This window comes from Mugil cephalus, chromosome 21 (genome assembly GCF_022458985.1).
Source record: "Mugil cephalus isolate CIBA_MC_2020 chromosome 21, CIBA_Mcephalus_1.1, whole genome shotgun sequence".
Classification (NCBI taxonomy): Eukaryota; Metazoa; Chordata; class Actinopteri; order Mugiliformes; family Mugilidae; genus Mugil; species Mugil cephalus.
In genome coordinates this window covers 15,958,503-15,982,783 of record NC_061790.1, presented here as the reverse complement: position 1 = coordinate 15,982,783, position 24,281 = coordinate 15,958,503, and the positions used below count along the sequence as shown (strand labels likewise).

Here is a 24,281-nt window from a genome sequence, read left to right as displayed (position 1 = left end):
ATGAACTTCCTGTCGAAGCTTATTTTAGTGGAATGCGCACATTCAAAACCAAACCAGAAATCGGTTCAGTTCCAGCCAGGGTCACTTGTCAAGTTAAACGAGACAAGAAAACCATACGTGTCAATGTCAAAAAATGCAAACATCCTCCAGTGAGGCATGTAGGTTTAGAGTCCATACTAGCAGCCCCGTCACAACCTGCTTCCCTTTAAGCTCGGATAAAACTTCCAAGCCGTAGCTATACCGCATCCGTGTGGTGCCTGTGGCGTAACCTGACGTATACATGTAACTACACAATGATCCAAAATACATTTCCCTGTTTCTCGTGTCTCAGCGGCCGGACAAGCGTAGAGGATTCTCCCTTGTTCCGCTTCCTACACACCATCTACTCACATGTCGCCTCCGTGTTCAGTGTTGCAGTGATTTAAGTTAAAGTGAGTTCCGCTCAGTTCCACTCATCATTGTGTGAGGTACGCAGTCAAACTCAGCAGTCAAAACTGTGAAACTCTGTTTCAGCGGTATAGGTGCAGAACGATGTACAGGTATAAATGTTTTCACCGACATGTTCAGCGTTAATGTCTGAACTGAATTTTATTTCAATCCGACCAGTACCTGCTAAGACATTCACCCCCAAAAACACCACATGAAACTCTGAGTGTGGACTCACAGGAAAAGTCGGCAGCTCATCAGAGTCTTAAGGATTTATCACCAGGGAGCCATGCATATCTGCTACTCCATCAAGTATCATAGATCCACATAATGTGTTCAAACACTAACCTGCCGGCAGTCTCACACGAGACAAAGTCAGAAGTGTCCCGTAGCGATCATGGCTGTAGTGTGTCCTCCAATAGTCGTAAGGACGTTTTACTCAAAATTTTGCCCTGAGATTTTTGTCGGGTTCCTAAAATGACACCGGACCGTCTTTAAAACGGCACTTCCTTTTTGTTGCGTGACCAGAGATTTGCTGTCACTTTTTGATGCTTGACATTTATTGATACAGCGTGCTATGAACGCATATTGATTTTTCAGCGCTGTGTCTGTGTCGGCACGACGCCAACATCTGGAGACACAGAGGAGATGAGGGACCGTCTTCACGCAGGGCCGGGAATTATAAAGACAGTCAGTATAAATAACTTAAACCGATATCCCGTGAATAAAGGCTGCTTTTTCTACATATTCATTTCTCAGCGAGGTGCTAGCTAGAGGATGCTCTGTGAAAGCGTTTCCAACTTCTGAAGTGGTGTGATCCCTCATATCACGTTTTCTTTTTTGGCCCGTTTGTGAGTTTGTAAACAGCCCGAATTTTGTTTTGTCAGCATTCAGAACACATTTCGGTTGACATAAGGTATCCTGAGCGGTGTTAAAAACAGCTTGTAGGAGTGGGAGGGAGGAGTGAAGGATGTAAGCAGAGTTGTATCATCAGCAGAAGCGGTGTACGTACCGTCAGCAAAGGCAGGCCAGGGAGGACTGTATGGGCTGCTGACAAACTGCTGCCTCACCCCCTCCTGTCCTTCTCCTTCCTCACATTCTACTTTCCTGCCTTAAACCAGAAGCCATTTTTCTCTTTTCGCTCTGGCTTCCTCTCTCAGCCAAGGGTGATCCAATAAATTCTCACGTCCCGATTCTCAAACCGACGCGAGGCTGCGCTGTTTCTCGATCCCCAGATTCTCCTCGCCAGGAGAGTCGAGCTCTTTTTGCCAGCCGATTCCGATCTGATATTTCGGCCAGAAAGTGGCTCAGAGAGCGGAGCGAGCTGGTGAGGCCAGAGAGGGTGGACCGCCCGAGTCAGACGGGCTCTTCCAGAGGTTGTTGCCATAGCGTTTTGTTGTCGGGACAAACTGTCGGCCAGTGGCTGAGAGCCTGAGCTGCTGTTTGTTAAAGATAAGTGGAAAAGCCAGAGGGGAAAGAGACAGACAGACACAGAGAGGGAGCCCTGCTTCTTCTTTTTTTTTTTTTTTTTTTAATATTTTTATGACTGCAGGACACCCAGCTGAAAACCGCTCACTACCTCAAAGCTTCATCCACCCCACTCTCTCCTGAGTGAGGGGATCCCGGCAGATCACGCTCCCCTCTTTAAACACTTCACTGAGCCTTTCTCCCTGCATTTTTGTGACCTGTGCTCCTCCCTGCCCACTATCAAAGCTCTGTTGGCTGTGGACCGGCCGCTTTGATATCGTATAGTGTTTCTGGCAGTCTCCCCTTCTCCTCCTTTCTCTCTCGGCCTCTCTCTCTCTCGCTCTGCCTCTCCTTTCCCACAATATTGTAAAAGAGCACAGAGCGCCAACAGGGACCTGCTCACTGTTAAAGAGAAAAGACAGGGAGGCCTTAGAGGGAGGGGAGTGAAGGAGGGAGCGAAGGAGGGAGGGACTGACGAAGGAGTTCTGGAGGAAGGAAAGGTGGAAAGTGTGAGATAGTGTTATCTTTATTACCGTTACAATTATTCCTGATATTGTTATGAATGGCATTTCATCGAGTCAGCTGATTGTTTTAGGAACCTTTCCAAGACTTTGTTGGTTTTAGGTTCAGCTTTCAATATTTGTAGTAGTTAAAAAAAATAATAATAAAAAAAAAAAAAAAGCTTCTTTCTTCTACCCATGATATCTTGGTGGACTTTGAGAAGTACTAAGCTTATTTAAGCTTGGCCACAATAGACAGGCTTGAAGGTTTCAAGTGGAAGACTGGAAGTCCGCTAAAACTTTCCTAATGCCGCGAGCCGATATGATTCACCACTCCGCTGGAGTAGTAATAGTTTTAGTTTTTGCTTCTTTCTTTCCAAGAGTTAAGTGAAAAGTGTGGAGCTAAAACTGGGCGGCCATGTGCTTAATTTAGCATTAAGACAGGAAGAGGGCTCAAAGTTCAGAGTTAAAAAACAAAATCAACCAAACAATATTGCCACAGTGTTGCATTAAACCTTGGTTTTGGTCCGTGTTCACGGGGCTACGTGAGACAGAGCTCTGAAACGGTTTTGACATTGTAAGAATTTTGCAGGAGAATTAGATTTAAATGGTCTAGTGAACATGTGTGTGTCATTGTGACTGTAAACATACCAGTAGGTAGGAAAGTGCTGTATCGATACGAGACCATTACCATTTCTTTGCGTTTATTGCTGGTCAAAGTGCACGACAGATTCAGTATGAGGTAACCTGCTCGGTTATGTGATTATAAACAAGATAGTCGTCTGTCTGGCTACTGCACACTGCTGTCCCCTCAGCAGTTTGCCTTCCTAAGATGCATCAGGTAACCTGCTTGGTTGTGTACTTTTAATTTACTGAATTATGTGCTCGTATCAGTCCATGGTAATGTGTGTTCTCGACAAATGAGTTTCTGCGGTGAAAAAGTGTAAGCGGGCTGAGACCACCCTCTCTAACTGGTTTTCAGCTCAATTGATTTGTTCAGGAACGCCGTGCGATTGTTGTGTTCACACGAGCACAAACGAGCCGACCTGGCAATAAAACACTCCTGGTTTCAGAACAACAACCCAGGTGTGAAAAAGACCCTCGCATGCTGCAACTGTTTCTTGATGTTTTTTCTCGTTAAGCTCCAAAAAAAAAACCCCACGGTTTTCTTGAAAACGTCGAGTGGTTTCAAAGCGCACTGTTTCTTTTTGTAACAAACATGCTGCGCGAGTATACATAAACTACTCTTCTGCCAAAAGAGTCTTTCAGGCCTTTTGTGTATGTTTACGGTTTTGACCGACCTAAGCAATAATCCGCTCCTGTTAAAGATCAGATTCCTTTTGACTTAATTGGAAAGGAGGAGGCAGTTCGGGAATCTGGACCGTGTCCACGAAAAAAAAAAAAAAAAAAAAAAAAAAAAAGAGCCCAGCTGCGCCGTCTAGTAGTATCAGTGGTTAAGCTATTTTCCCATACATAACACATAACACGCAGATAACATGTTGAGCGCCGCACCGGGAGGGCACACCGAATAGTGGCACCGAGTGTGTGAGAAAATAAAGCCGAGCGCCCGACTGAGTAGCTGAGTGAGCGTGCACAAACGTGTGATTGCATGTGGGCCCGTGGTGTGTCATGGCCATTACCATGGAAGTCTAGAGCCCTGGGCCCGGGCTTTTTTTAAGCTTGACCCGACTGTCGCGGTCTGTCCACCGCACACTCGCACACGCGCTCCACCAGGGGACCTCCGGGCTGCACACACACACTAACAACACACACGCACGCACACAAGTCACCTTCAAGCGTCCACATTCCTAACCTTAGTTCGCTTTTGTGTGTCTGCGTATGCGCGCGCGTCTGGCCGTTTTGGCATCCTCGGAGAAAGACGAGGAGCGTGACTTCGCGATCGCTGGCTGCCGATGAATCATGCCGAACTTACTGCGTGTTTGCCTGATGCAAATGGCTGTTTGCTTTGTCGGTTAGCCTACTTTGGAGGACGGAGGCTGCGTGTTTGTTTGTGTCGTCTTGAATTATTCACTGGTAATATTCGGCTCTTTTTTTTTTTTTTTTTCTTTTGCACCATACGTTACGCGCGCCCTCTCTGAGCTTTCTTTAATAAAGCTGCCTTGTGTTTTTTTTTTTTTTTTTTCCTCCTTACTGCGTTACCAGTGGCCCCATTGATGTGTCTCACGCTATCATTTTTCAACTTGAAAGTTCTGGGGCTCCGCTCCCTTAAATATACTGTATATTATGGGCTTATTATCTGCTTAGTTGGTTTGCCAATAGTCAGGGGGGATAATGTTTAATCCTCTGGCAGAACAGACCCTGAACTCAAACTTACAATATTAAGAGAGCAAAGTAAGGGTTTTGACCTCTTTTGCCATAGGCTCCAATAATTAAGTTTCTTATACCATATACTTTTTGGCAATGCTCACTTTTGTACTTTGGGCAGCATATATTATAATAGAGCTGCTTCTAATGGCTATTTTCATTATCCATTAATATCTTAATCATTTTAGGGTTAGAGGCAATAGTAAAAAATAAAAAAAATTGTAAAGACCCAATTTCACAGAGCCCCAAGTGACATTTTGAAATTGCTTGTTTTTCCTGATCAACTGTCCCAAGTAGAAGGAGGTTCAGGTTCAGGTTCAGTTCAATCCTCACATTTGAAAGGCGGGAACCGGTGGATGCTTGACATTTCAAGCCACGGCGGCAGCGTGGCTCCAGGGGTGGATGGTGTGGTTCACTGCCCAGGTGTAGGCTGAAATACTTTCATGTGATTTATCAACTCTGATATCTACCAGATAAGACTGGATCAGAATTTAGTCACCTCTCCATCAGGGTGAATTGCAGTAATTGACACCCCCATCAGTTGTACTTGTAGTTATGATTAGTGCTAATTAGTAGGACTGGGCTTAAAATTGATTTTCTGATTTCAGTCGATTTTCTTGTTAAAGATCAGATATTGATCCATGAAAGTCTTGGATTGCAATTTGTATGTATTTATTTATTTTTTTTAAGTACGTATAATTTTCCGCATCCTCTCGTTAGAAATCCCACCGTGGTCTCGCAAGACTGGTTTCACCCGACTAGTCCCGAGAGGCCACGCAGTGAGATTAGTGCAAGAGTGAGCGAGATAAAAAAACATGATAGATCAGCTGCACCGTCAGGCCTGAAAGCTGATGTGGGGCAGCAGTTTGGATTTAAGAACGATGGTGATAGAGGAGAGCCACATGCAAGATGTTACATTATGGAGACACCACAAATCAAACCAAATCAAATCAGGAAATCAGCTAATTACTAAACAACATGAGGATGGATAGTTTGACACATGCATGCTACAGATTAGCATGTTAGCGACCCTGGCATTAAACTGAGATTTTTTTTCTTCTACATTTTGTCCTCAAAAGCCACAGACAGACAAGACTGGGGAATCTGTCATACACAATACACACGCAAGTAAAGCCACCGTCCGTATGTCACAGTTTATGTAACTGCACAACTGAAGTGCCCCTTAAAAAGGCTTTTCTGTCAGCTAATGCACAAATGCATAAAAGGGCAAACATTTTTCAAGAAGTCTTTCAGCTAAATTAAAAAAAATATTAAATTGAACTTAAATATGAGAAAGTCAATGGCAGTTTTGTGGGTTAGGGTTAGAAAATGGTAGCATTTTGTGAATTTTATAAATCAAGAGATCAGTTGTCTTCTTTGCAAGTGTAAGCCAATCAAGTGACGCTTTAGCGAGTCCTCTGAGCGTGAGTGTTGGAAGTGTGCTGTGCGTGTGTGCGCGCGTGTGCGCAGCTGTGTTAGTTGCGAGGCAGCTGAGAGCAGCGGCTAGGACAGAGGGGTCAGGAGCAGTCCTCGGGGACGTCCTGACCCCTGACCTCTACTCCATAACTCTAGGCTGCAGTGGATGACATAAAAGGAAGACACCGTCAGACCTTATAGGATGTGATTGGTCTTGCTCTGGTTCCTTAGAGCCCTCTGGAACCCTGGTGTTTGTTGTCAGGGAAAAGCAGGGTATACAGTGGGTGGGGGAAATGATTTCATGGCTCGAAAATGGAGAACATCACAAGGCTTCCTACAACCGGTGTTGACATATATGTAGCAGAAGTTATTATTTTTCCAGACTTCTCATTTTCTCCTTCTCTGTGTTGGTCTTCCTCTCCCCTTCCATCTGTCCGGTGTATGTGTAGGAGGGATAAAGGTCGTCCTTTTGTCATCAAAACTCCAGATTAGTTTTGCCTCGGTGCATCTGACTCCCTGCTTTATCACTGTGGCCAGAGGAGCCACAAGGTTCAGCTCACCCCTCTGCAAAGTAATAACTGCTACCAGCCGCTATCCCATTCTTCGCTGCTATCTGCTACACTACTATTACTACTCCATTCTGGGGTAGGGGAGGGATTATTTTCATGGCGTTGGATTTATTGGGCCAAACACAGTGGAGACTGACAGGAAAGCGAGTAGCAGGGGGGGGAGCGACACGCAACATATGTCACAAGCTCCGATCACACCGACAAAGTTGCCGTAGTCGCCGCAGTCCCACCGAGGCCCGGAGCAGAGCACAAACGAGCTGCTGACAGCACGTCATGAGCCTATCTTGGTTTTATATTAATATTTCTGCGTTGATGTGGTTTTGGGGGTTCTGTAACTTGAGGACTTGGGGATTTCGGTGAGAGGCAGCTCGGCTAATATCCCGGCAAACCCCGGTGTAAGACAGCGAAATGAAGGGCACCGTTGAAATGTTGCTTCTGGCTTCGGCACATGACAAAAAAAACAGCAAAAAAAAAAAAAACGCCCGCAAGTCAGACTGAAAGAGCTGCCAACGGGGAAGGGAGATCTTCTGAGGATTACGTAAATGCGGCATGCGATTTAGACAAGTATCTGCGAGAGCATGAATGCGGCGTAAGATGATTACGCTGTCAATTAGAGCACATGAATTAGTTTACACCCTCTCCCGCTCTCAGAGGGGTTTGTTAACCTCATCCCTCCCCGTGTAAACACTGGTGGCCTCAGTCGCCGGCTACAAAAGCTTCAGAGAGTCGGAGCTGGCCAGAGGTCAGCCGTGTTACATGGAGGTCACACGCTTTTCAAAATGAGCACATTTTGTCCCTTTGTCTCATCAATTTCGGTCATCTTAAAAAAAATAAAAATAAAAAATCAAAGCTGTCATTTAAAAATTTAATGGTAGATTGCCGCTCTGTTTTGTGTGTGATCTGATTCACTCTTGAAATTAAAATAGCAGCCAGCTCTGCTCCTTCATCTTTCTACAGACGTGACAATAAACAGCAGTGTATTGATTTAAAAAAACAACAAAAAAAAAAAAACACTTTTGCCTTTTAATGGCAAACACATTCATAGCCGACGTTTCACGTACAGCTGGAAACAAACGGTGGGCTGAGGAAGGAGACCTTTGGGTCTGTCAATATTTTCAGACAGCCGGAGAGAACCGGGCCCTGGCAATTGCTCCAAAAATAAAGTCAGAACAGATTTAGCCTTTTGGAAGACTTTATTTAGAAGGCAGAGTTGAAATTGGGTTGATGATTTGTCTACTTCAAAAAAAAAAAAAAAAAAAAAAAAATGGACTAAAATGAAAAGGAATCTAGAGATAGAAAAATTGTGTTTTTGTGATTTATTAGTTTTGTCTCATAATTCTTTGCTAAAAATAAACTTAAGAGTTCATTCTTTACTTAGAAAATAGCGATTTGGTAAATCTGTCCAAACTCCACAGCATTTTGTTCCAGAGCTTTCAAATGTCTCCCTGTCAGATGAAGAGCTCACCCAATCGCTATGAAGCTAAAGTTTGGATTTTGGCCACTTGTATGATTATACAATGATCAGCCATAACATTAAAACCACTGACAGGAGAAGTAAATATCATTGACCATCTTATGACAATTTAATGGTCACCTGGGAAACTTTTGGACGTGGCATTCATGGTGGATGCTACTTAGACATGCAGCACCCCCACCCCATAGCAATGACACTCCTCGATGGCAGCAGGATGCAACCTGACAAAGGCACGCACAGAAAAACACTTGAGGAACAACTCTTCTCAACCCTAGGGGTCTAAGACCTCCACTAACAACATTCTGTTTCTAGACACCACAGGTCTCAGAAGACACATGTCCATTCTCTGATGAGTCACAGCCTTTTTGGAGGAATAAGGGAGACCTACACAATATTAGGAAGGTGGTCATAATGTTATGCTTGATTGATGTATGCTCATAGAGTTAAATGAGAAGGCTGGTATCAGTGACATGTCTGTACGTACGTGGATAAAGTTTGTACTGGTACTCTCTGGTTGAATAGCTTTGTATAGTTTTGTCTGGTGCCAGGGACACAGACTGTCTGTGTCACCACCGCGCTCCAAACACGACGTTGACATCCCACTAAGCTAACCGCCCCTGCTCATCAACTCTCTACAAGAGCGTAAATAAATGTTTTCCCAAACACGTCAAACTATTCCTTTCACTTACAAGCCAAAGCGGGGTATTATGGATAAAATCACGAGGGCCGTTGAACACATTTCAACAGATTTATTGCCATGGCAACTGAGCATAATCCATGAGCTCAAACATTTTTTTTATTTTTTTTGTATTCATTTATTTATTTTACATTTTCCTTCCCAACATAGACACTAATTCAAACGTAGACGCCACTGTAACATTATGTCATGCGAGAAGAACCAGTATATTTTGATTGAAAAGTGTACCACAGAGTAAACACAATACTGCTGTAGTTTACTTTGTTTCTGTTAAAGTGTGTTACAGTTGTGCCTAGTCTGTCCCTACCACTACACACACTTGCATCTAAAACCCAAACAGAATTGAACCTAAAAAAATAGAAGCAAATGTTTCTGTTTGATTCTGTTTTGCGTCAAAATTCTAGAAGATGCAAACAGTTTAGTGATTGTCAGAATGTCTTGATTCATATTTCTTCACGTCCATGCTACCATGTACAATAATAACACAGAATATAGGGGATACATTTGATCTGTTGAAGTCTGAATGTTCAACACAGCCGTTTCCAGTCATTGTTACCTGCCAGACTCGTGTGAAATCTATATTCATGGCAGCGTAATAATAGCAACAATCTGACTTAAGTGCACCTCCGACCACTAAATGTTCAGCAATGGAGAAAGTCACTTATTCTAAATGTATGGCCTCGTTCCAAGTCCATATTATCAGGGTGCAGAGTGCAAACAGAACCAGTGTGGTGCCGGGGTCACAGTGAGAACAGACACACTGCGTGGATTTCAGCTGTTATGAATTGTATCAATATGCACAGACACTTATATAAAGAATCTAGCAGAGGGATAGTTAGACAATGTACTTATCGTCCAGTGCGCGCGCACACATACACATACTCGCACACGCACAGGGAAAAACACATGCAAACGCTAAGCCAAATGTGGACATGCCAAACAGAAACGAACACAAATCAAAACAAAGCATGCAAACACAAAAGAGATCCAGAGAATGAAGAAGACAGAGAGAATAGCACAGTCCCATCTGTCAGACAAATGTGAGGATGCCTCAGACACACACGCACACACACACACACACACACACACACACACACACACACACACACACACACACGCACGTGCACTCGCAGCAAGCGTCATTTAGTCTGAACTTGAGCGATATCTGCCTTTGTCCTTTAGCAGTGGGTCCTGAGGGGCCGTTGTAGAAGTTGCATGAAAGTTTGTTTAGAGCTGAGCTAGTGTGTTAAGCTTTATGAGAGCCCACGGGAGATGGGGTGGCACACACACACACACACACACATTGGCATCCACTCATATTCACACACACACACACACACACACACACACACACACAGTAAGGCACGAGGCTTGGGCGGCAGCTCGCAGTGGCCCCAACCAACAGTGAGGAGTTTGTTGTCATAGCAACAGTAAAATGAGATGACTTTACTGTCAGCCGTAATGTTTCACGGCCCCCTTGCCGCTATGGCAACATAACAAGGAGGAGGAAGAGGAGATAGAGAGAAAGAGAGCATCAGAGCCATCTCTGCATTCCAGTGGACTCCTGCTAGGAACAATGTCACTACAATGCCCTCTTTTCCTTCTCAAGACAAACACGCGTAGCGTGACGCGCCTGTCAGACGCGCGCATAAACACACACACACACACACACACACACACACACACACACACACACACACACACACACACACACACACACACACACACACACACGCGCGCGCCTTGAAAAGCCTGTCAAACACCCTCTCCACCTCGCCCATTGCTTTGATTACGTGCTCACTATTTTCGGCTGCGGCGCCACCGTCGCCGGGACAATTTGAATTCATTATGCTCAATGTCAATATTGGTGCAACACCGCTGTACCTCAAGACAGGTACAGCTTGTTGAATGAGCGTGCGTGCCATCAGACGGCGTGAGAAGTGAAAGGAGGAGAGGGAGAGAGGGGGGGAGAGGAGATCAAAGAGATTGAGCTCCTTCCGAGTGTTTTCCTGTGCCGTGGAGACAGTCGGATGGAGCGGCGAGGTGACTATAGGCTGGCCGACTATACGCGGAGCAACAGCGCAGCAGCTATACATCACCGTTCTATATTTAGCCCAGTCCTTCCACTACAGCCTATCAACGCTGCTAACCAGAGTTATCTGTGCTGTTAGAAAAGTGGAGGAAAAAAAAAAAGGGAGACGAGGAGATAGGTGCAAGAGCGACAGACACAGAGGGGGGAAAAGGGAAGAGGGAGAAAAAAAAAAAAACACGGCAGAATGAGAGGAGAGATGACTTGTTTTGCTCTGTTGCCATGGTGACATGGCAGCCGGAGCTGTAGCGATCTGACAGTTGTCACGGCACAGTGGGTTGCCATGGGTGACAGCTGTCAGTCAATCACGCAGAGTGAGGGGACAGATCGGCCGATGATCACCTTGGATTAGAGAGCGATCGTACCACACAGAGGCCAGCCAGAACATATCTACACTTAATCCTCGTGTCCTAATGGTGCCGCTCTCTCTCTGTGTGCGCGCACGTGTGCGCCGTCATGCGCGCGCGTCTTTGTGCGTGTCCTTGCTTCTGGTTTCGCAACCTTTTTGCGCCCCAGCTTGAGCACACGCACGTGCCCCGCCGTCTTCATGCAAATTCAGATTTCTGTGTGAGTTGAGTGCGCATCCGATCAGGTGTGCGCATGTGTGTCTCGATCCCGAAGCATGTTCAGAGCGAGCGGAGCAGATTACATTCGGATGGAACTGCTGCCTGGGTCCTTCCCACAGCTGTCTGTGCTCGAGGACAATCAAAGGCCCGGTTGCGAGCCTTCTGATTGTGGTGTGATACTCAGACCCGTTCCCCCTTCAATTACCGCGCTCTGCCTGCATGTAACGAGCACGGCATTGCTCTCATGTTAGAGAATAACGGCCTGATTAGAATGGGGGACGGATTTGAACTCACACTCTAATTTTGTGTCTTTCTTTCCTTGACAAATTTCCCGGCCGTGATCATCTCTGGTTTGCAGATTTTTTTTCCCCGCTGTGGAACTGAGTCCGGCTAATGTTGCAAATCCAGGAGTTAGTTTTTGTCTGCGCTCATTTGTCGCGCCGCCTTTGACAATTACATTTTCTCCTGCCGTAGTGATGGTAAATCACCGGCATGGTCTCTGCGACCCTGCTTACTTTGAGACCTCTAAGAGTATTCATGTGTTATGACAGCAACCCTGTGTAATGTCAATACTTTGCTGGTACGCTAGTAATTAGAGGGTAGTTGTACAAGGCAAGATTTCCTCAACCAGTGAAGCACTAAATTTGCCGTACCAGTCAGATCTGGAGAGAAAGCCCCAGAGAAAAATGATGATGTACGCTTCCCCCCTTCAGATCTAAACCAGCCTAATTGGGAATGTGGTCAAAATCGTGTTGCGTGTCTCCACCCTTTAACCCCTTCATAAAAAATGAAGGCTGTATGTGTGGCATGGACTGTGTCTTACAAGCTGACCTTGTTTGTTTTCTCTTCCCCTTTTCTCCCCGTCCCACCGCCTCCTTCCCTTCTCTTTCCGCCGCCCTCGTCTCCAGGAGTGAGCCCTGGGCTGGATGGGACCCACCATGCCCCCCAGTAAGAAGGCCCAGAGCCCCAGCAGTGGAGCCAGTGCCTCGCAGGGCATGAGCCCGCCGTACCGGCAGGGGGACGCCGCCACGGCGGCGTCCGAGGCCGAGGCGGCCGACCTCTCCCTTTCCCTGTCCGCCTCCTTCTCCAAGGCCGAGGACGAGGAGCTCACCAGCCTCTCCTGGCTCCACGAGAGCACCGACCTCCTCAACAGCTTCAGCCACTCCGGCCTGCGTAGCGTCTCCCCCCTGCAGGACCCCGACGGCCAGCACCCCCGCTCGCCCTCCTCCTCGTCCCCCTCCCCGGACGACCCCCTGCTCGGGGACGCACACTCGGCGTACGACTTGGCGGCGGGCGCCAACCGGAAACCTCCGTACTCCTTCAGCTGCCTGATCTTCATGGCCATTGAGGACGCGCCCAACAAGCGGCTCCCGGTGAAGGATATCTACGGCTGGATTCTGGAGCACTTCCCTTATTTTGCAAGCGCCCCCACAGGCTGGAAGAACTCTGTGCGCCACAATCTGTCTCTCAACAAGTGCTTCAAGAAGGTGGATAAAGATCGCAGCCAGGTACAGAAACAATATTTACTTCTCTTGAAGCGGAGGGGTTGGGTATTGATTGGCAATAGTCGTGGATTAATGAGGTAGTATTCAAATTTACCCTGTGTTTTTTTTTCTTTCTTTTTTCTTTTTTTTTTAATATTGATTGATCGTTTTCCTGGACATAATCAGGGAAGCCTCTGCAAGCGCGGTTGTGTACCTTTTAAAATGTCACATCCATACTTTCAGATTATTCTTACCAGGAATATTCAGCCTCTGAGTTAACTGATGTTAGCTCAGTAGCCAAACTGGAGATCAGTGGGATATATCGCTAAATTTATTTTACATGCTAATACAAATTGTAGATGCAAAACCCCCTTTTGAGGATAATTATCAAACAACGTTTAGCATCCCAGTACCGAAGCCGTTTTCTCAGGCGGTGCTGTATCGGTGCGAACACAGACACTGATTATAACCCCAAGTTTTCCCTGTGTTTTTGAGGATAGTAATCACTTTGCACTCGTCCTGCTGGCACCGTATCATTAACCCCTGCTGCATCGCTCGAGCCTTTCCTCCCGTAAGTGAAACTTGTAGTGCGGTAATAAGTAAAACCCACAGTTATGTGCGAGTGCGGAAGCCTGGCGCTTGCTCCCGTCAGCCTTTTTTGTTTGCCAGCCTTTTTGAGCCTGTCACCGGTGACAGCCGTAATTCCGGGACGCTTGACACATTTTCTCCGAGCTTCGAGACGTCGGGAGACGCCGTGAACTCATTTTCGATCCCTGGGAATTTCTTTCTTTGACGGCGGCGGAGCCTGTTACACGAGCCAGTCAGAAACTCCTGGACTAACCCATGGGCTCTCATTACTAACACTTTTAGAGCTGAATAACTCTGACAAATGACACTTCAAAGACTGTGTTACATTGGTACCTTGGGCACGTAATTGTCTAGTACCTCAAATTTCTAGAAAGCGCATTGTCGGGCCGGTATAGTGCATGATAAAACCGAACATATTAGGTGAAATATTTGTGCCCACGGAGACATAAATACATGAAACGGTTTGCAGTATTTGTCCCGACGTCATTTTATTGCCACGAACTCGTGGTTACAGCTTAGACAGTATCATTCGTGCCACCTTGTGCGGAGCATTGCCCCCTAGAGTAGTACCAGCGGACTCTTATTTTGAAGTAACCCCTCAGCCACGTGGTGAATTGAGCCCCATTATTCGGCCTATCATGTGTAGTTATTTATTTCACAGCCAGACAGTTATCAGCGGTTTGCAGGCATATCCAACTTGAAGTCAAACATATTCTGTATTTTGTCTACAGCTGTACCAGATTCAGCCTTATCAATAGTTGATGATCTCTGCTTTCATAGTTCTCTTTCACTCTGACGTTCCGCGCTTCCCCAGCGGGAACAGCGTTTCGCTTTTGATTTAAGTCTTGATACAGTCTTTTATACCGGCTTTCCCATCCACATTTTGCTCCATTAAAGACTCAGGGTAAATGGGGAATGAATCCCTCACTCAATTAGTGCTAAATTAATACTGGAGGATTTAATAACACAGATGCCAGCAGACTTTAGATTTCATCTTGCCCGAGGGTGTTGGGGGTGGTGGGGGACAAACAGCGAGGATCAATGCTGGCTTTGCGTGTTTAGCCGGTTGAGATTATACCGGAGGATATGAGAGCTCTTTATGCTTTTCCTTGACCGGCGTGTGAATCTGAACTCCCGTGCGTGTGTGTGCGTGCGTGTGCACGTGTGTTTAAGAACAAAATGGACGAAGGATGAAGAGGATAGGGTGTGTGTGTGCTCATGTGTGTGTCTCTGCGCACACACCCTCACGCTATGCTGTCATCTGGCCCTTGACTACAGCAGAGTTTCTCTTGTATACATATCTCCATAGTAACAAGGTTGCAGTTGACATAAAAGTATGCTGTTGCTGTAGCAACGGGAAAACTGATTTGGCTTCGCCGACTTAGGCGTGTGTGTCTGTGTGTGTGTAAGAGCTTCAAATGGGCACTGAGGTGTCGGACGGGGTGGGGGGGGGAAGAAAGAGTATATGTTCTCGTCTTGTTTGTGCGTGTGTGTGTGTGCGCGCAGCAGCTTGTGTAGAGGTGATTTTGGCAAGGACAGCCCGTCTTGTCTTCCTGTCACCGCGCACTGTTAAGACAGCACGCTAATTAACCCTTCAAACTTATTCTCCCTTCTTGCACGCGCACACACACACACACACACACACACACTTCCGAAGGCTTCGCGGGCTGCGTCTGACACACAAGCAAACCGCACACTCACGGGCACGCATGAATGCTCAAACGGACTCACACACACACACACGCGCGGGCGCCGTGTCGGTGCAGAAATGAGGGCACATCTCTGCAGACTCTTACTCTACCTGCCAAGTACTGCGCTTTATCTGAAGCTGCAATTACAGAATCTCTGTAATTTCAGTCAGACTCTGCCATTCAGAGCTTTTAGCCGAGAGTCTGTGCGCGCGAATACGAGCGTCTTCTCCCCCGCTCGGCTCTCTTCTCCCCTTTACCTGTTTGCATCTCTCCGACAGCGAGCGCGCAATTACTTGGGCGTGAGATGTTTCTGTCCGGGCTGCGCTGCGTTTTTTACTCGCCGCTCGCTGTCGTAAACGGAGAAAGACGAGGGATTTGGGCGAAAGGGGAGGTCGGGTTATCGCCGATACGGGTACGCGGAAGGAGGAGGAAAACGGGGAAGCGGGGAGACGTGGCCTCGACCCCGAGCGCGCCAAATTATATTCCCATCAATTTACAGAGGTGGAGATTAATATGACAGTGGCCTATTTGTTCCAGTGGCTGTATTTCTGGGTCATATCCAGGCAGATGACAAGATGGGGACTAGTTTAGAATAAGCCGTGTGTATATATATACTCTGTGTGTGTGTGTGTGTGTGTGTGTGTGTGTGTGTGTGCTTGCTGGTGTTGCGTGTGGGAGTGTAAACTTGTGAGAGAGAGCGTGAGAGATTGTTAGTCTCATGGTTGCCATGGCTTTGTTTACAAACAGGATTCTTCTCTGCGCTGAATGACATGCCATAATGACAAGTGCCGTTGCCCTCAGACTTGTGGATCAGAGCAGTGTTGTAACATCACAACACACGCAGATGTACTCTGGGCAATATATCTTTCAAAGCCTCTTGTGAAATCGCAGCAGAGACAACAGGCAGTTTTGTAATCTAAGACTCCACTGCTGCGTTTCCATTACGTTTTTTTTGCAAAATAAAAGCGATATATCTGAAATTTCGATAAAGTGCATCTTTGTACGTGCTTCCATTGAAAAGTTGTTTGTGAATGAGCTGTAGCTCTTGTAAAGTCTTGTCTCACGTTATCCCATAGTTCGCTAAAATTCTCATCAGTTTGAGGAAGATTGACTTCATATAAACTGGTCACAAGACCCCGGCGTCATCTCCACTGGCATCGGTGATGGGGGATTGTTTCCGTTGCACTTTTGCAACCACGTCACAAAACCGCAAAAGTGTTTTAGCGATATCTGAGAGTTTTTTTGCGATGAAGCCATGCGAGCATATTCGTTTGCTTAAGATGTCTCTCTGTGTTCACCTTGAGGTAGATTTCCACAAAACTGCCACGGGGTGATGAAAAAGATACCCAGGATTCAGTTGTAGTTTCCTCGAAAAGAAAGCGCAGATCTTTCCAATTTGGTTTCATCCTCACATCGTGCAGAAAAAAATGCTTGTGGAATGACGTTTTTGTGAAAACCCCAGTCTAAATTTGAGGCAAGGAAAGAGGAAGGGGAACAAGAAACAAATGTGGGACAGGACCGGTTATGAAATCCAGCCACAGCGAGGCAGCATTTTGGGGTCGGCCAGGTTCTCCATATGGACACGTCGTTCAAAGAAGTTTAAAGCTCTGCTAAATCACATTAAATTCACCATTAAAACTTTGTCAGAATCCATCTATAACATGAGCTGGATCTGCTCGGTGTGCTTATTTTAGCGTATTCAGCTCACATTGATCAGGGCTGAGCATCGCTACTGATTTCCTGAATCAATCCGATATGAATTCACTTTGGAGTATTACTCTTTCAAAACTGTTCACAAAACCTTTTTTTTCCTCTGGAGATTGGTGGTATTTCCACAATATTTTCCCTCCACTTTCACATCTTACATACGGCTTCACTTTTGTGCAGCTCCTCTCTGTCGTCATACGTAATAAAATATTATTTTTAAATCCAGTCAGTTTTCAGACGCTCTCAGAGTTGTAGCTTCTGTCACATTTCGCATCTCCCCCACCCGTGAATCTTCCGAGATTTTTAAAACCCAGCTCTGGTGTTTTTGTTCAATCTCGGTTCAATCTCTCTACAGTTTTGTTTTTAGGTAAACTGGCAGCTGTTATCAGGGGAAACGCTCGGGTGATTTATGCTGGTTGCCCAGCAATGGCCGATAAGATAAGATAATTAAGATCGGATAATCCTTTATTTGACCCACAGTGGTGAGATTTAGCACCCAGTGAGTGAGATATTTTGCGCGGGGGTTGGTGGTGACCCAGAACGAAGAAAACGCGACTTCAAATAAATGAAACAATACAGTATATCTCTGCTTCGAAACGCAGTTAAAAACACTGCCTGGGTCGCTGGAGGTTGTTTTTTGTCGTTGTGAGTCATGAGCCTTGTTGCCACATGCCATTCATTCAGTGTAGCCTAAGGCGAGCAATTTAAACATCTGTAAGACAAGTATTTGTTAGCGTTCTTGGAGACGTTTCATCTCATCGCTGTAAAAAAATGATATCAAAGTGGCCAGCCAAAGGGCGAAGCGAAAACTCGGATGACCTCACGGAGGTGAATCGCTAAGTGACAGCACATTATGGCGTGGCTGCTCCGGGAGCTCCTCACGTCGGTCCCACCGCGTTCGAGACACAGATGTGAGAAACTGTTTTGAAGAGAGATTCAATAGAGTGAGAATAGAGTGAAGTTGGTTCAAATTTACTCTGCACCAGATGGTCTATTTTTCATAACGGCAAAACAAGAGAGGCTTTTTTTTTTTTTCGGAATCTGGAAATCTTCAAAACAGCATGAAGTGTTGGCAAGTTTATAGAGTGTGCTCTGTATTTATCTTTGAAACAGCGCGGCTGTAATCACAATGCAAAAAACCTGAAATGTTAAAAAAAAAAGAAAAAAAAAGTGACGCCCGCACAAATTGGGGGTGAAAAGAATGTTAGGACTAAATTTAAAGCACGTGGGAAAGAGCCTTCTCGCTTGTCTGGGAAAAGTCGCTGCGTCTCGCGGCACCTGTAGAAGACGTTTCCACCTAACACCCCGTTCGGTTTGTGTACGTGCTGACAAAAACAACCTGTTGTTCAAACAGCGTGACGTCCGTACACAACTCGCCTTCTTTGACCTGTTGCTAACTCTTTGTTGGCATTCGACAAGTACATGAACTGTCTGTGTCAAGCAACTTTATCTGAACAAATCCTCCTTTTCTGTACTTTTCCACTCCCTTCGCCTCTTTCCTCTTTAATAGTTCTGTGTTCCCTTCGCTCTTGGAACATTTCGAGCCTCTGCCGAAATTCTCTCTGTTCACGTATTAAAGCCTCGGAACAACGGGAATGATTTTTTTCTCATCAGCTTCGCTGGACAGCTGAATTGGTTGAGTTGGAAACATGTATACGGTCCGCGCTGTATGGTTTGCTATACTTTTAATCCTCCTGTTTATCTGTTTGTGTACAGTGAGTGTTGACATGATGACAGATCCCCGTGTCACAGTGGGTTAATCGGGCTTTAACGCAGCCAGGTTTTAAAGCGTTTTCCTCCAGCTGCGAATGTCCATCATAAAATTGTGTGCAGCCATAATACTTTAGATTGGTAGTATAGGTTAAGTCATGTTACGCATGAAAATGTAGCTACAAAGCCTCTTACACTGATGCCTCTGCGCAGAGTGACATCTCTGTGCTCTCTGTGCGTCATGCATCGTGTTTTTTTATTAATCTCATTTCATAACTGAGCTAGAAACAAAAATGACTTTCTCCTTTGTCATAAACTATTCAAATAGGTCTTCTTTCTTTCTTTCTTCCTCTTTTTATTTTGAACACAGACAAATAATTAAACCTAGACCAAAATAGAGACATAAACAAAAGTAAACATAAAAAAACAACAGCAACCAAAGGGCCTGATAAGTTTGTCCTTTGCATTTTTGAAAAAGGAGTGGGAGGAAGTTGACCTCATGTAGTCCCACCCCTTCACCTTAATCAATAATTACTGTAACCAATAATTAACCCACTTACAATACTAATCAGCATCAGCGTCAACGTAATCTTTAACCAGTCTCATCCTTGCACCTTTTAAAAATCACATTTTTATTCTTTTTTCTCAAACTGATCTATGTTTGGACATTGTTTCAGTTCATCACTCACACAGTTCCACAGGTTGGACAGATGGACAAAAGCTTTTTCTTGTTGTTCTCACTTTTACATTCTTAAAATAAAACAATCCCCTCAGCTTCGTATGGTTGCCGGGTTAAGCACTGAGTAAACTATTCGATGCTGTTTCAGTAGAGGAGCGCATGCAGCTGTAGATACTGTTTAAGTGTAATTTTTGTCACTAAAACTTTCAATTTTGCAAAGCTTTCTGACTTCTTCTGATGTCCCAGACTTGTCTGTGGCACCCATTTATTCCCTCCGTCGAGCATTACTTTCAGAAACAGCTTATAAATAGTATATATAGGATATTTGGTGAGTGTACTTTAATACTCCAGTTTCCAGAGACCTGGGGGGCAGCAAAACAAGGTAATTTAATAAAGAGTTAAGGCGGTAGTTGGCCTTTTTCCATCATTCTGTGAGCAACAGTTATGAGATTTTTTATGCTGCCTACAGCACGAGTCTGTGAACAGTGAAACTGAAAGGAGACAGTTCCCACGCTGAGGAGGTGCCGCATGCAGCTCTTCACCTAACAGATCATCATGGCTGCCCAAACTAAAAAGACTTCATTTGTGGATACATTGTTTTTTGGGGGTTCTGTTATTAGGGCATAAAAAATTCCAGCGCCTCGTCAGTTTTACTTTCACACTTTTTACGAGCCACTATCTTAAAGCGGGGCTGAACCTCCGTGCTGTGGATTATTTGTTGCGTAACCTTGCCCTTTAGCTGCAAACAATGTGGTTTGCATTAGATCGCATTTGCAGGAACTTAATACCGCATTTTCTGGGAATAACACATAAGTTTTCCAGTGCTTCCCATCGGTGACCCATGACCTCAGCCGCCATCACCATTACCTCAGTCCATGAGAAGGTAGTGAATTAATAGCCATTACTTCAAAGTACATTTGAGATTGAAACTTGAAAGAAGAATTGAAATAAGTGTAAAGAATCTCTGAGAACAGCTGGATATAAAACTGTTGACCAAACACAGAGGAACACGGAGGAGTTGTTGGGGGTCTGTTTTTAAACTGAGGATCATTTTATGTGTTGTTGAGTTTTTACAACAACGGGATGGTGTATTTATGCGACTGACTGAAAAATAAACTACAGAGCCGTCCTTTGTTGTCATGAAGAAACAGCGCAGCAGTACCACTCGCTGATGCGTTTTTAATAGTTGTGGGACAACAACGAAGCTCTGTGGCACAGAGGAATGAGACATAGCTTTGGATATACTCACACATTACTTATTAGCTGGACGAATTTATTGTTGTTTGGGTTTTTTGTTTTTGCACTGGATTTGTTGACAATGAGAAGAAGGAGCAATTCCCGTTTTGGGAAATAAAGTATGCTTTTGTGCTTCCTTACCAAGAGCTAGATTGATGTTTTCTTCATGTCTGCCCATTAAATATGTAGCAGCTGGTTAGCTTAGCTTAGCATAAACACTGGAAGTGGGGCAGAGCGGCTTTTGTTTCAGTGTGAAGCGTGACAACTACAACACGGCTTTGTTTTAGGAGTTGGAAAGTGATGAGGGTGTTTCAGTGTTGTGATCCAACTCTTCAATGAGCTTTACAGCGTTCCTTTAACCCCAAATTGGTTACATTCGCAGAGTGGAAATGATGGTGTGAGCGGCGTGGTTGTTTAGTTTGTGTGGACTATGTCAGAGACCATTAAGTCGTGATGTACAGTACGTGTGGTGATTTGTATGACAGGTAAAGGCTGATGGCGTAGCCTGGAATGCAGTAGCACGAGTGTAGTGTTACTCGCAGGGTCAGTGGCAGCAGGGCTTTTTAATATCTCCCATTTCCAAGGGAAACCAGCCCCCACAGCTTATATAACACAGGAAACAGATGTTAGCAACACACAATCATCCCTCTCTCTCTCTCCCTCTCTCTCTCTCTCTCTCTCTCTCTCTCTCTCTCTCCCTCTCCCCCTCTCTCTCTCTCCCCGCCTTTGTCTCCTTTTTCTTCCCCTTTTGTCTTTTCCTCGCACCGTGATGTGTCCCGGGCAAGTCACAGTATGTTTTCTTCATCCACAACGTACCTGTACATTGCTCCTTATTCCACAGAGGCATAAAAACACGGCTGCTTTCTCATTCAGTTCTTCTTCCGTCTCCGTTAAGGGTGCCTTCCTCAAACTAAATGTGGCGGTTTTAGTTCCACACTTTTTACGAGCTCTTCTCTCAGAGTAGGGTTAAACCTTTGTGCTGCGGATTATTTGTTGTGTAATCTTGCTCTTTAGCTGCAAACAGCGCGTTACACAAATAAACACAACATAAAGTAAACACAAAAAAAAAAGATGGGAGGAAAGGTTGAAGAGAGATCGGTTTCATGTGAACGTCAAGATGGCAGCCCTCTATCACCTGCTCCATCGCTTCGGGATACTCCTTCGCGTAGCGAATGTATTTTTAAAAAACTGTGTCACATTGTATCGCGCCAGAATCCCACAGAAACTTTAAACCCACTTCTTGAACTCGAAAACGCCTTCCTCGCTTCTTTTCTCGCAACTTTGTGAATTTGTCAGCGCACGAAAAAGTCACCTTCTCTCGCATCCGAGCTTGGATGATGCCTGTTGCCAAGGCAACCACTATAACCCAGGTGACAGACCCTTCCTGTGAGACGCGCCCTGTGATTGGCTGATCGACTGGGTGGGGGGATTGGGGGGGCTGCGGGGTTGTGGAGATTGAACATTTTGATTGGCTGCCTGGTTGGCACAAGCAGACAGAGATTCTGGAGAGAGCATTGATGGAATCGGCTGGCGAGAGGGCAGACAGTCTGCACACACACACGTATATATATATATACACACACACACACACAAACACACAAGAGCTGGGATTCTGGAGGCGCGAGGGGAAATTTGGCCCAGTGGGGGTCACCTCTGTGGAGGCGAGTGTGTGTGTGTGTGTGTGTGTGTAATATCATGCTCTCCAGGAGAGGCGTTGCTGGCAGTAATAGAAGCACTCCCAGGAGCAGACCACGCTGGGTAATATCACACTCCCTAGGGAACTCACCATACACACATTCTCACACACACACACACACAGCAGAGCATGGCACATATGGCCCGTGTTCAACACGACTGACATATTAATGCAAAGACGGGGGGGGGACACACAAATCAACAGTGCGCACGCATCTTATTAGCTCCTTGCATTCTTACAAGGTCAGAAACTGTAGTGGGTCGCGGCACACTTTTTGACATCCCGGGGTGAAGAGACACGCAGAGAAACACAGGGAATCCACAGAGGCTCTGCGGGGTCGCTCATTAGATTTGCGTTTATGCTGTCGTATAGATATCAACGAATTAAAATAACGAAAAGTCAGATTTCAGACATGAACACGAAGCTCGATTTGAGAGTGCGCGCGTCGCGTGGGACGTTTGAGGTTTAATGGACGTGATCATTTTTAAAGTGCTTTCATTCCTAAGTTTGCTCAGTGTATGTGAAAACATTTGCTCCAATTTTGGGCCATAAGAGAGCACTTGCTGTCATCGGCGTAGTACAATAATCTAATAATGCTAAAACGCTGGCAACTGTAAAAGCTTCGGTTCTCTTGACGATGTTTCATCCCTCACCAAAGAAAACTCTCCACTTGTTCCTTGTTCCGTCTTCCTAACGTTTGGTTGTTAGTTGTTAGTGTGCGAGCAACTGAGAAAAATGGGAAAAATAAAATACTGCCATTTATAAGTTGAGAAGAGAAGGTTTTGTTTTTTTTTAACTAAAACAACACTTTCAGTGAAGAGAATTCTGTATGTTTCTTCAGTGGGTTCAAATGGGTGTTTTGGGGTCTAAAGGCCTGAACACAACAATAAAAGAACAAAGGCCAATTGTGAAGTCACCTAATGTCACCTCATCTGGTCCAAAGGGTTGCACTTAAACACACGGTAATGAAAACAGCCGGCAGTCAACTGGAATGTGCATATGTGGGTTACAGATCACAATACAGAGCTAGTTAGTCTAGAGCCACATCAGAGTGAAAATGTTTGTGCATTGAAATTAGCCAAAAAGCCAATCAAAGCCATCTCTCTCTCGCTGATAGGTTCCTGCATCGATTCTGCGCGGCCATTTAGTCTCTTACCTCCACCCTGACCCTGATCAATGGGCGACTGTCAGTTTGGCGGGTCACGGCCCCTCGCTGTTAGTGGGCCGATAGGACGAAAATAAATCAATTTTCCAATTCAAATCGATTCGGCTTGAAAGGTCCGATACTGATTCGTAAAATCCTTGGAGCGATCTTTTGAAATATGTAATTTCCTGCCTCTTCTCGTTAGTCCGAGTGCGTGGGAGATCTAAAACATGAAAGAAGCCACAACACAACCTGAAGCTATGTGCAAGATGAGAAGATAATATATTAAGGGAATACCACAAATCACCGGAATCAGTGGCAGCATTAGTTTTAATTGTGGTGTTCTTGAAATATCTCTAAATGAATTGATATAAAATCAAACTGAATTGTGAAAAAACAGCTGTTAGTGCTCTTGTAAGGTGTAATTGTATAGTACAGTTGCAACATCAGTCATGAGGTGATAACGATAGCAGAAAAACCTTCTACCCGGACGTCTAACACTAAGGTATTTTGCATAATTTGGCTCATTTTTGACCGACACGCTAATGTAGGTGACACACGGCGAATGTTTCTCATCCACTTTGAGCCGAAGTGCACCTCAGGTTTCAGAACGTGTCCCCAATTACCGCTCACGTGATCCCTGCCACATCTGACATTTCCCTCTTAATAGATTCCTTGTCGTGTTTGCAGAAATCGGAAGTCCACATTCGTGACATCTTCCCTCCCCGTAGCCCGTGCCTGAATCACATCACAGAGCACTACAAAGTGATCTGAACATGAACCCGGCTGACGACTTTAATTTTATATTTACTTTGTG

At 45.3% G+C, this 24,281-nt stretch overlaps 1 protein-coding gene across 1 annotated transcript in view; it reads left to right on the top strand.

The window, feature by feature from the left end:
* The window catches only part of LOC124998788 (forkhead box protein N3-like), a 63,877-nt gene that overhangs the window by 15,173 nt on the left and 24,423 nt on the right, over nt 1-24,281 (top strand). The window contains exon 2 of the mRNA XM_047573331.1: nt 12,438-13,037. Coding sequence (XP_047429287.1) covers nt 12,456-13,037 — 582 coding nt within the window. The 5' untranslated portion in view covers nt 12,438-12,455. The remainder of the gene's footprint in view (nt 1-12,437; nt 13,038-24,281) is intronic.